Raw genomic sequence first — 11,257 nt, forward strand, 5'->3', positions numbered from 1 at the left:
CAGGAGTCAGCGCCCTCCCCTCCCTTACACACATTTCACTGAAGCAACTTTTCACTTTTTCCTTTAAAAATTGCATCCTGGCCAGGGCCGCTGTCCCCTCCAGAGCCCCAGCGGTGCTGATGCCTAAGCCGCCTTCTCCGTGGGTGTGCACGCGCCCGCCTGGGCGGGGGGGGTTGCTCTGCAGTTTCCAGAGTGTATATGCAACCCCTAGTTCTCTTCAATCAGATTCAGATCCAGGTCACTAAAGTCCTGCTGGAAAAAAGTCCTCTGGCTGGCCAGATGCCAGCTTCGGTTCCTTGCCTCATCTTCCTCTTCCTCACTCAGCACTTGGCCATAGCTGCTGATAGGACTGCAGGGGGCTGAAGGGGCTTGTGGGTTGCAAGCCAAGAACCATGATGGAGCACTGCCTTCCTCAGACTTGTCTAAGAAACAGAGGCCTCCTCCTGAGAACTGCTTCTGTCAAACAAACAAGAAAGATTCTTCCTTCCAACAGTGCTAGCAAGGAGGATGAATGTGCCAGTGTTGTGAGATTTCCCTAGCATAGCACCAGGAATGGCTCCCTGCCTGCAGTACCAGCTCCAGCCCCTAATTTCTCTGCTTCCTGGACTGATATGGAACAGGAGCAGTCTGCAAGGTGTGCAGTTACATAGCCCTGACAATCTTCCCTCTTCCCAGTCTGCAGTGATAGCACAGATACAGATTTACATAAAGCCTGCAGCCCCTCTCTTCATCTTCACCTGTTGGGAGCAACTTCTATACACAGAAGAGGACCAGCCATTTACACAGGACACAGAATTTCATCTGCAGTTACCTGTCTAGGTTGAACATTACAAGGATACAAACCCTTCTGACTAGACCATGACACTTGTTTACCTTTCATGGTATATTCAACAGCCTAAAACTGTGTTTTTCTTTTGACTTTTTTCTAACATTAAGTGTCAAGTCCTACCTTTTTACTTAGGGGAATTTTGGCATGTTTTTTCTTAGGGCCTTGCAGATTCTCCATCATTGCAGTCTTTACGTCAAGACTGGATATCTTTCCAAGATGCTATAGCTCAAACAGAAATTCTGGGCTTAATGCATTTATTGGGTGAAGTTCTTGGGTCTGTATTGTTCAGGAGATCTGACTGAATTATGGTAATAGTTCCTTCCTGCCTTAAAAATCTACACAAAAACAAACAACCCCCTCTCCAAAAAACCCTGGCTCCCCCTTCTTCTTGCCCTACTCTTTCCATCCTACCTGGTTCATCTTGTAGAAGTTGAGTGAGGGACGGTGCCACTTTGCATCCTCCTCATGGCACTGCTTGAGGCCATTCTTCTTTGTGTCCAGGTCACAGGGCTGTGACTGGCTGGGTGGGAGGCCATGCTGGTGCCTGAGCAGTTCTGGTGTGGAGGAAGCAGAGCTCCGTGGGGAGGGCAGGATCTGGACAGGTGATAAGGAGAAGGGCTGCAAGGTCTTCTCACTCTCCCACAACATGCTGACTAGGGATTCCCGGGATAGGGTCAGACTGAAAAAGGGGGGGCTACTGCCACCACCACCACCTTGGACACACTGAAGAGATGCACCTGGGGCTTGGTCAAACCTGAGACTGCAGGCTCCATGGTCTGGGATCGGGGGCTGCTCTTCCAAAGCACTTTCTCCACTGCTGCCCCGATGCTTGATAGGAGTCCACACTTTGGAGCCAAGAGGCCTACAGAGGGGATGCCAGTGGAAGAAATTCTCAGGCACTGAGGGTGAGCAGCAGTGCCTTTTGGTGGGGACCATAGAGGCCTTCCCCAAGGTGAGCGGGTCCGTGGCCAGTGTTTGGGATGGAAGGCTGTTCTTCTTAGGGCAGCTGTCTTGGCTGCAAGGAGACAGACTCAGGCGGGAGTGGTGGCAACTGAAACCTGTGCTGTCCTGAAGGTGTATCCTGGGACAGGAGATCAGGTCCCACCAGGAAGCCCTCTCTGCAAGAGACACCACAAAAGAGGGAGAGAATTAACAGCATGGCCTCTGCCTCACCAGCTGTCCTACAGTCCTGGATGAGGGACCAGTGCCACCACACCCTATCCAGTAACTTCTGATGTCCTCCAAATAACCTTTAATTGGGGAGTGGGCACTGCATGCACCTGGTAGAGAAGGGCTTGCCCCAACAAAGTCCATTTCTGACCACTGGGCTTTATAGTTTGATTCCCTTTATTCTGTGTCTATGGTAGTTCCCAGTTCCACACAAAGATGAGCACAGGCAGTCCTGACTGACTCACCATCTGGCCCCCACTGCTGTCATTACTTGATACCCATGAGAAGTTCTAGCTCTTTTAATCTTTATTTCCAAACACAGATCCCAATTTGTCTTTCATAAACTCGGAGCCCCTTGAGCACAGCTTCCCTCTGATCAGGTTGGCAAGGTGACAACACGTGGGGGCAGGTGGGACAGCAAAGAATATTCTGTTAAAGGCGTGATGTACACTGGAGGAGCAAAGCAGGTGGGAACAAAGGGACTGGTAAGCCTCCCCTGCTCCCTAATGTTGATATGCTGAAACCATGGAGAGACAAGCCTGTGCCAGACATTCTGCTCTGGCAGAAGGTGTGGACTGGGGAAAAAGCAAACAGACATCCTGCCTGGAAGTTTGGAATTGGAGGGAAAGTTGTGGCCACCTCCTCCACAATTGACATCTCTAAGTTTGAGGAACTCAGCAATGGAAATGGTATGCTGAGCAACTGTGAGCAAGAACTAATCCTACAACATCAAAATAAACCAAAGTGTAGCAGGTTCCACAGTTACTGACCAGTCCCTACAAACATCCCCAATTCTCAAAGCCTTGATGGGGCAACACTACTTCGATCTAGAGCAAGATTTCTATCTGAGCATTGTTCTTTCCCCACCAGCCTGCTTAACTGCTGAAAATTTTCACTGAATGCAAACAATACCAAACCCTATATAAGTAGGATTGCCAACTTTGGTTGGATGAATTCCTGGAGATTTCATCACATGACAGTCTTTAATTAAAGATTAATCTTTAATTCCAGGAGACTCCAGGACAATCCGAGAGGGGTTGGCAACCCTACATACAAGTGAGTGTAGCTAACCTAGCTGAACAACATTCAGCCCTTAGACAGATATGGATGAGGAAAGATGAGAGTTCACTGTGGGGGCTGATGAAGAAAGACGAGAGTTCACTGCGGGGGCTGCATGTTTATGAGAACTACAGGAGCCTTCCTGAAGGGCTGGCACACAGCAATCTGTGCAGCTGCATATGCAGTAGGGAGACATTTAATGCCAGAAATAATTGAGAATAATTCTGATGACATGAAAAGGCCAGAACAAAAACATGCTGAGGCGAAGAGAGTAGACCAGGACAGACAGCTTCTGGAACAGAGAATAGAGCTTTCAGACAAGAGACACAGGGAGGAGAACCTCAGAGCCCTGGGCCCCAGAAGATACTCATGCACACTTTGGACATACAGACGTACAGTGAGAACCACTCCATACAGTAAAGCACTATCAGGGCTGGAACTGTAGACAGGAGTAATATCTGGATCACTAGGCTATGCAGGCCCAACTTCTGTGACCAAGCCAATGTTATAACGGACATCAACAGTATCGCCTCGCTGGAATGGATCATTTTCCCCTTTCCCATGATCAGTAATGTTACAAGCACCTAGAGGAGAACTGCTGCCAGGCAAGAAACTATTTAAAAGGAGGGACTGGAAGCTGTTCCATTGAGAAAGTGAAAGACATATTACCAGGGAAATACTCCTCCCTCTGAGGAGGTTCCCTCATGATTGGGAAAACGCTCTTTACTCCCCTGGAGAAAAGCTCTGAAAGCTGTTCAGGAGTCGGGATACTTTTTACTAGTTTGATACACACATATCACCGTTGAAGGTTTTATCTTGCTAGTTCATCAATCTAATCCTGTTCTAACATTCTCTCCCAGCCCAGCAATTAGCCAACTAATAGCAGCCACTAATACTGATTTTTAAAATGTTGGTTGGGCATTTTGTCCCTTCCCCTCCCTGCACTGGTTACTAATCTTACCCTGTGTTCTCCTTCAGCAGGGACTGCATCTTGCTGTGTGTGTCGTTGGCACATAGCAGTGTGGGCGCTTCCATGCCACAACAATAAAACTACATCTGATACTACAGGGATGGGATCCAGTGCAAAATCCTAAAACTGATATGGCCAGAAAAGGGCAACAATAAAGGGATTCAATTTACTATTTAAACAAATTTCCTCTGTTCTGTTACTAAAATAACCAGAGATGATTACAAAATGTTTTTAAAATATAGCTCATACATCACTCTTTGGGGACAATGAAAAGTCAGTTTCACTCTCAGATACTTGATGCTGCAATGTTTGGTTTAGTTTTGCTGAAAATAATTGTTCCCACTGGCACTATAAAAGTAAGATAATGGAAACACTCCTATTGGCCTGATCTCTGCTAAGAGGTACTTTTGGGTGCCTAAGCAGATTGGGTAACTAATTCCCATGGATTTCAATGGAGCTAGGCACCTAATCCCACTATGCACTTTTCTGCATCTTCAGGCAGGCACCTAAATACTTTTGAGAATCTGGTCTGTGGTGACTGGAAACAATCTGTTAGCTCACTAACTACAGTTAATACTTCCTTTGTTTAATGTATTTAAAACATACTGATGTAACATGTTTTGATAAACTTACTTTTTTATGTCTCCAGCACATTTAAAATGGTTTAATTTAGCAAATAAAAACAATTTTAAAATGCTGTTTTGAGCATGTTTAATTAAGAACATAAGAACGGCCGTACCGGGTCAGACCAAAGGTCCATCTAGCCCAGTATCCTGTCTACTGACAGTGGCCAATGCCAGGTGCCCCAGAGGGAGTGGACCAACAGGCAATGATCAAGTGATCTCTCTCCTGCCATCCATCTTCATTCTCTGACAAAGAGAGGCTAGGGACACCATTCCTTACCCATCCTGGCTAATAGCCATTAATGGACTTCACCACCATGAATTTATCCAGTTCTCTTTTAAACGCTGTTATAGTCCTAGCCTTCATAACCTCCTCAGGTAAGGAGTTCCACAAGTTGACTGTGCGCTGTGTGAAGAAGAACTTCCTTGTATTTGTTTTAAACCTGCTGCCTATTAATTTCATTTGGTGACCCCTAGTTCTTGTATTATGGGAATGAGTAAATAACTTTTCCTTATCCACTTTCTCCACATCACTCATGATTTTATATACCTCTATCATATCCCCCCTTAGTCTCCTCTTTTCCAAGCTGAAGAGTCCTAGCCTCTTTAATCTTTCCTCATATGGGACCCATTCCAAACCCCTAATCATTTTAGTTGCCCTTTTCTAGTGCCAGTATATCTTTTTTTAGATGAGGAGACCACATCTGTACACAGTATTCGAGATGTGGGCGTACCATCGATTTATATAAGGGCAATAATATATTCTCAGTCTTATTCTCTATCCCCTTTTTAATGATTCCTAACATCCTGTTTGCTTTTTTGACCGCCTCTGCACACTGTGCTGACATCTTCAGAGAACTATCCACAATGACTCCAAGATCTTTTTCCTGACTTGTTGGGATGGAAATTGAATTCCAATTTCCATCCCAATAGTAGCTTGACACAAATCACAAGTAGAAAGTCATCTAGTAAATAAGACATGTGTCACTCTCCATTTTCTAGCACTCAAACTGGGGGGGGGGGGGGGAGGGACACATAATGTATTCTGGAGGCGAGGCGTGAGAAGCTTTAGGAAAAAAATACTGTGCACATTTTACCCACACCAATGAATAACTAGTAAAGCTGATTTCTCCAGACCAGGGATTCTCAAACTGTGGGTCGGGACCCCAAAGTGGGTCACGACCCCATTTTAATGGGGTCACCAAGGCTGGTGTTGGCCCTGGGCCCCAGCAAGTCTGAAGCCCAAACCCAAGCCCCACCACCCAGGGCTGAGGTTATATGCCCCCCACCCAGGGCAGAAGCCCTTGGACTTCAGCTTTGCTCCTCCCCCACCCCCGCCTGGGCGGCCTTCGGTCCCCCCTGTGGGGTCATGTAGCAATTTTTGTTGTCAGAAGGGAGTCACGGTGCAATGAAGTTTGAGAACCGCTGCTCCAGACATATCAGGTCTTCAGAAGGCGCTGTGCATTTTGTTAGATTGCTGTTAAGCTTGCATAGCATTATATAAAGTCGTTGCCAATCTGCTCGTTAATCCGTTTGCTACAACACGGTGTGCACATTTCATTTTAAGTATCTACCACAATCACAGTTTTGCTTTTGCTCTTATTATCATAGAATCATAGAATATCAGGGATGGAAGGGACCTCAGGAGGTCATCTAGTCCAACCCCCTGCTCAAAGCAGGACCAATTCCCAACTAAATCATCCCAGCCAGGGCTTTGTCAAGCCTGACCTTAAAAACCTCTCAGGAAGGAGATTCCACCACCTCCCTAGGTAACCCATTCCAGTACTTCACCACCCTCCTAGTGAAAAAGTTTTTCCTAATATCCAACCTAAACCTCCCCAACTGCAACTTGAGACCATTACTCCTTGTTTTGTCATCTGGTACCACTGAGAACAGTCTAGATCCATCCTCTTTGGAACCCCCTTTCAGGTAGTTGAAAGCAGCTATCAAATCCCCTCTAATTCTTCTCTTCTGCAGATTAAATAATCCCAGTTCTCTCAGCCTCCTCATAAGTCATGTGCTCCAGCCCCCTAATCATTTTTGTTGCCCTCCGCTGGACTCTTTCCAATTTTTTATTACTATGGATTGTTGGCTCATTCGTGCAACAGAAAAAAAACAACTCAAGTGAAAAACAAAAAAGCCTGTTTGAATCAATGCCTTACTGTTTTAAATATTTAGTGAGAGTTGCACGTTGATTTTTTTATCGGTATAAGACTTGTGTGGTGGAGGGGAGAGAGTAAACTATTACAGACAAAAAAAAAGGGGTATGATCAAATAAGTTTGAGAACAACTGTTCTAACATCATAAAAAATGTAAAAATTAAGAATCCAAATGAATGTATGTTGATCTATATAATAGCTTATATAAATGTGTATAGATATAGTATATCCTCATGGTTGGCAGAAAGTAGTATCAAATTTAGTATGAAGTTTATATTGAGTTGCAATTCTATATATTTCAATGGTTATATCAACCAATGCGAATGAACCGCTCTTTAGAAAAATAATTAAAAGTACAAATGCAAAACAAGATTAAATCAATTATTTAAAGTTTCCTGCTTGCTGACTTAAATCATTAATAAAAATCAGTTATTTAAATCACGGATTTAAGTCAAGCGATCTTACTGATCACCAATGGCTGTTTCAGTGCTGGTTCAACACAGCAGGATGCAAAATAGGGAAGCTCAGATGAAAGAGGAGCAGGGACAGGGTATGGGGAGAGAGAAGATTTGCTAATGTAAATCTTAGGTTCAGGACTGGACAAGCAGGGAGGAGCTATCACACAATTTCCCTTTGGAAAATTACTTTGGAGCCTGCAGCAAGGTATGGTCTGGGAGCAAAACTGAGATTTGCTGATGCAGGAGAGGGGTCAAGAACTTCAAGCCTTCCTTAGTCCCAAACACATTTTCAAGTTAACTACCCAAACAGAGTGAAATTCCAAACAGCAACTTCTGCTTCCTTCCCCAGACAGGAAGAAGAGCTCTGTGTAGCTCGAAAGTTTGTACCTTTCACCAACAGAAGTTGGTCCAATAAAAAGGTATTCCCTCACCTATCTTCTCTCTCTCAAATAGCAACCTGTCAGTTTCAACATGCTGCTATTGCAATGCTCAAACAACTCATGCATTACTCCAGTGCTTCCGCCTCTCTTCTCTCATGCCCACATCCCCCTCACCTTTCAGGAGCAGAGATCCAAAGCAGGCACCAGAGTTATGCACAGAGGCCAATGATCCCAAAGGAGAGACTGGGGTTTTAAGTAGCAGAGATTCCTCCCCACCCCCAAACAAAAAAAAGTTTGCTCTGGGCATAAGACCACAGGTGAGATTTCAGGCATAACGAATTTGTTTTGGTTAATATTTTGGGGGTTGGAAGAGGAGACAAAAACCAGGCTTATTACAAAAAAGTTAGTAACATGCTGAACTATGGAAAATCATAGAAATGTAGGACTGGAAGGGACCTCAACAGGTCATCTAGTTCAGTCCTTAAGCATTACCTAGACCAGCGTTTCTCAACCTTTTTGATACCATGCTTGCTGCCTTCCTAAACTGTGTCAGGTAGATCGCAGGGACCGGGGCCAATCCATGGACTGGTTGTTGAGAAACACTGATCTAGACCATTCCTGACAGATGTTTGTCTAACCTGTTCTTAAAAGCCTCCAATTACAGAGATTCCACAACCTCCCTAGGTAATTTGTTCCAGTGCTTTTCACTCTTACAGCTAGGAAGTTTTTCATAATGTCTAACCTAAATCTCTCTTGATGCAATTTAAGCCCATTGCTTCTTGTCCTGTTCTTAGTAGTTAAGGAGAACAATTTATCACCCTCCTCTTTTAACACCCTTTTTACATACTTGAAGATTGTTATCATGTCTTCCCTTCTCCAGACTAAACAAACCCAATTTTTTTCAATCTTCCCTCACAGGTCATGTTTTCTAGACCTTTTATCATTTTTATTGCTCTTCTCTGGACTTTCTCCAATTTGTCCACATCTTTCCTGAAATGTGGCACTCAAAACAGGACACAATACTCCAGTTGAAGCCTTATCAGTGCGGAGTAGAGTGGAAGAATTACTTCGTGTCTTCCTTACAACAGTCCTGCTAATACAGAGGAAGATACTTTCTCCTCATAACAACTTGCCTTTCATCCTAAGGGATCCCAAAGACCTCTACAAAAGAGAAAAAGATGAACGCCTCCAAAGGCTTGCTGCCCACACAGCAGGTATGCAGCCACTTCCATGGCAGGGACAACAGCCTCAATACGAGCGCAATCAGCACTGCACAAGAGTTTAGGGCTGGAGTGAATTGGAATGCTGAATCCCACCAAAACTGCATGGAGAATTTTGAGGGCAGAATCTGATTACCTGAGCTGGGGCCACAGGTTAAGCTCTCAAATGCTTGGGGCTATTTAGTGACCACAGGTCACACAGGCTCCAATTTCACAGCTAGCCTGAAAGCTAACAAATCTTGCAGCACAGCGCTCACTGACGCCATACTGGGACCTTGGTTCAGTACAGATGCAGAATGTGGACCCCTCCTCCCCACAACTAAACATAATTTTGATACCATTTCCAACATGGACTAAACCTGCAAGGTTGAGGAAGAGAAACATCTTACCAGGCTGACGTTGAAGGATGTGCATTTCAGCTCTTCCAGACTCTGTTTCTGCAGTCGCTCTGCAATCATGACTCCTGGAGGCCTGGCACCAACACCACCTTAGAGCCCCCAGCTCCTACCTCCTGCCATCTTTCCTCCTCCTTCAGCAAGTCCAGTCTTGTTCAAGGGCCATCATGCTGCTACTGTACCTACTGAACTACCATCTTCATCCCTGGCTAGACACCTCTCACTCCATCCCCACCGACCCTATAACACAAACAGGCACGTTAGCAACATCAGGCACAGCCCCAAGATCAGAGAACCTGCTTGCGCACCCCAGGCTTGCTACTTAGAGCCCAAGAGAGAAAATACTGGTGCTCTAAGTCTCCTTGAATGAAACTAAGCCCCAGATAGCCTGAAACAAGCTACTGATACTTATTTGAGCCACAGAATCACCTCACCCAGAATCATAGCCTTCCCAGGCCCAGAATACACTAGCTCATCACCATCCCGTAAGGATCTGTTTCATCACTTTCTGGGACAATTTAGGTTTTTGCTTGCCTCACTGAGCTCTAGCTGCTTCTATCACCCTATCCGATGTAGGCTTCTTTCCTTCAGCCCCCACATCCCAGGCACACTTCATGAGCCCAACCTCTACAGCTAGCCCTCATCTTCCTCCCGTAATCCCAGGACCAAGCAAGTTGTAAGTCGAGCTTCTGGTTTCTGCACCAACCAAGTGAACCATTCTCCCTCCTTAACAGTTGGAGTGTCATCTCCTTTCCCCAACCCTGAAGCAACTTTGGTAAACAAACTCCCCACCCCAAGCATAGGGCAGCAGGTGGAATCAGCAATCTTATTGTGACCCAATACACATTCTGCCCTTTCAGTAATTACAATAACTAATGGACAGGCTGCACAGTGCTGTGGCTGCAGCTACAGCACAGGGCTCCTGAGGCCTAGTCCCAGTTTTGCCACAGGCTCCCTGTGTTATCTTGGGCAAGTCATGTCCGCTCTTTCTGCCTCAGAGTGCCCCACTAACATTAGTAAAGCACATTACGCTCCTCTGGCAGGGGCCATTAAAGAGTGCAAAGCATTATTTATACCAGGGGTTTGTAGCCTTTTTCTTTCTGAGGCCCCCCAAACATGCTATAAAAACTCCACAGCCCACCTGTGCCACAACAACTGTTTTCTGCATATAAAAACCAGGGCTGCCATTGGGGGTAGCAAGGAGGGTGACTGCTTGGGGCCCCATGCCACAGGGGCACCACAAAGCTAAGCTGCTCAGGCTTCAGCTTCAGCCCATGATGGTGGTGGGGCTAGGGGGGGCTTTGGCTTTCTGCCCTGGGCCCTAGAAAGTCTGATGCCAGCTATGCTTGGTGGACACCCTGAAACCTGCTCACGGCCCCGCAGGGGGCCTCGGACCCCTGGTTGAGAACCACTGATTTATACAATTTAATCTCATCAGGTGCAAACTCCAGGATCCACATGGGGCAAAGCCACCAACAGGCAGCAGCACCTCACTTACTACCAGAAGCCAGATGCAGCGCCCCTTGCAGCTTCGGTTAGTGACCACCACAGAACAGGCTGACTTGGGTTTAAGGCATCTGTCTGTGAACACTTAGTGTCTCAGAGGAGGAAGCCAACAGCACCTAGCTTCTTTCCCACACACAACATGCAACAGCAAGAGGGAATTGATCTGCCTAACCTAGTGCAAGCTACAGCAGGAAGCACACACCAAGGCTGTGAGCAGAGAAATCTCCAAAGCAGAAAGCAAAACCAAACAGCCAACCTAACCCTATGGCCCTTTTTGCTGTAAAAGGAGCCCAACTGCTCTGATCCCTTTGCCACCTGCATCAGCTGTTCAGGGAGTGGGCATCTCCCATTCTCAGACTAAACCCTTTCAAGTCAACTCACCCCTCCTGCATCCAGGACGCTGCTGGGCCCAGTCAAACCTCAATCCAGAGAAACAATGTGCTCACCCCAGAGCCACTCCGAACATGCCAAGTGCCAACTGATCCCAC

At 46.1% G+C, this 11,257-nt stretch overlaps 1 protein-coding gene across 2 annotated transcripts; it reads right to left on the reverse strand.

The window, feature by feature from the left end:
• Positions 1 to 65: 65 nt before the first annotated feature.
• FAM53C (family with sequence similarity 53 member C) lies at positions 66 to 9,425 on the reverse strand. Of its 2 annotated transcripts, none has more exons than XM_065555263.1 (3): positions 9,258 to 9,425; positions 1,241 to 1,947; positions 66 to 453 (listed from the first exon to the last, which is right to left on the reverse strand). In XM_065555263.1, the coding sequence occupies exons 1-3, from the start codon at positions 9,280 to 9,282 to the stop codon at positions 208 to 210; spliced, it is 978 nt and encodes a 325-aa protein (XP_065411335.1). In that variant the 5' UTR covers positions 9,283 to 9,425; the 3' UTR covers positions 66 to 207. The 2 variants fall into 2 exon arrangements, with proteins under 2 accessions (XP_065411335.1, XP_065411334.1); XM_065555262.1 differs by having other exon boundaries at positions 66 to 456.
• Between the last annotated feature and the right edge of the window lie 1,832 nt (positions 9,426 to 11,257).

This window comes from Chrysemys picta, chromosome 8 (genome assembly GCF_011386835.1).
Source record: "Chrysemys picta bellii isolate R12L10 chromosome 8, ASM1138683v2, whole genome shotgun sequence".
NCBI classification, from domain to species: domain Eukaryota; kingdom Metazoa; phylum Chordata; order Testudines; family Emydidae; genus Chrysemys; species Chrysemys picta.

Bases quoted from the DNA above. Each gene is read 5' to 3' on its own strand.
- FAM53C (XM_065555262.1), bottom strand. From the start codon at position 9,282: ATGCACATCCTTCAACGTCAGCCTG. The intron at 1,948-9,257 runs GTAAGATGTTTC...TGTCTCTTGCAG, and splicing joins CATCCTTCAACGTCAGCCTG to AGAGGGCTTCCTGGTGGGAC. The intron at 457-1,240 runs GTAGGATGGAAA...TTTGTTTGACAG, and splicing joins ACTTCTACAAGATGAACCAG to AAGCAGTTCTCAGGAGGAGG.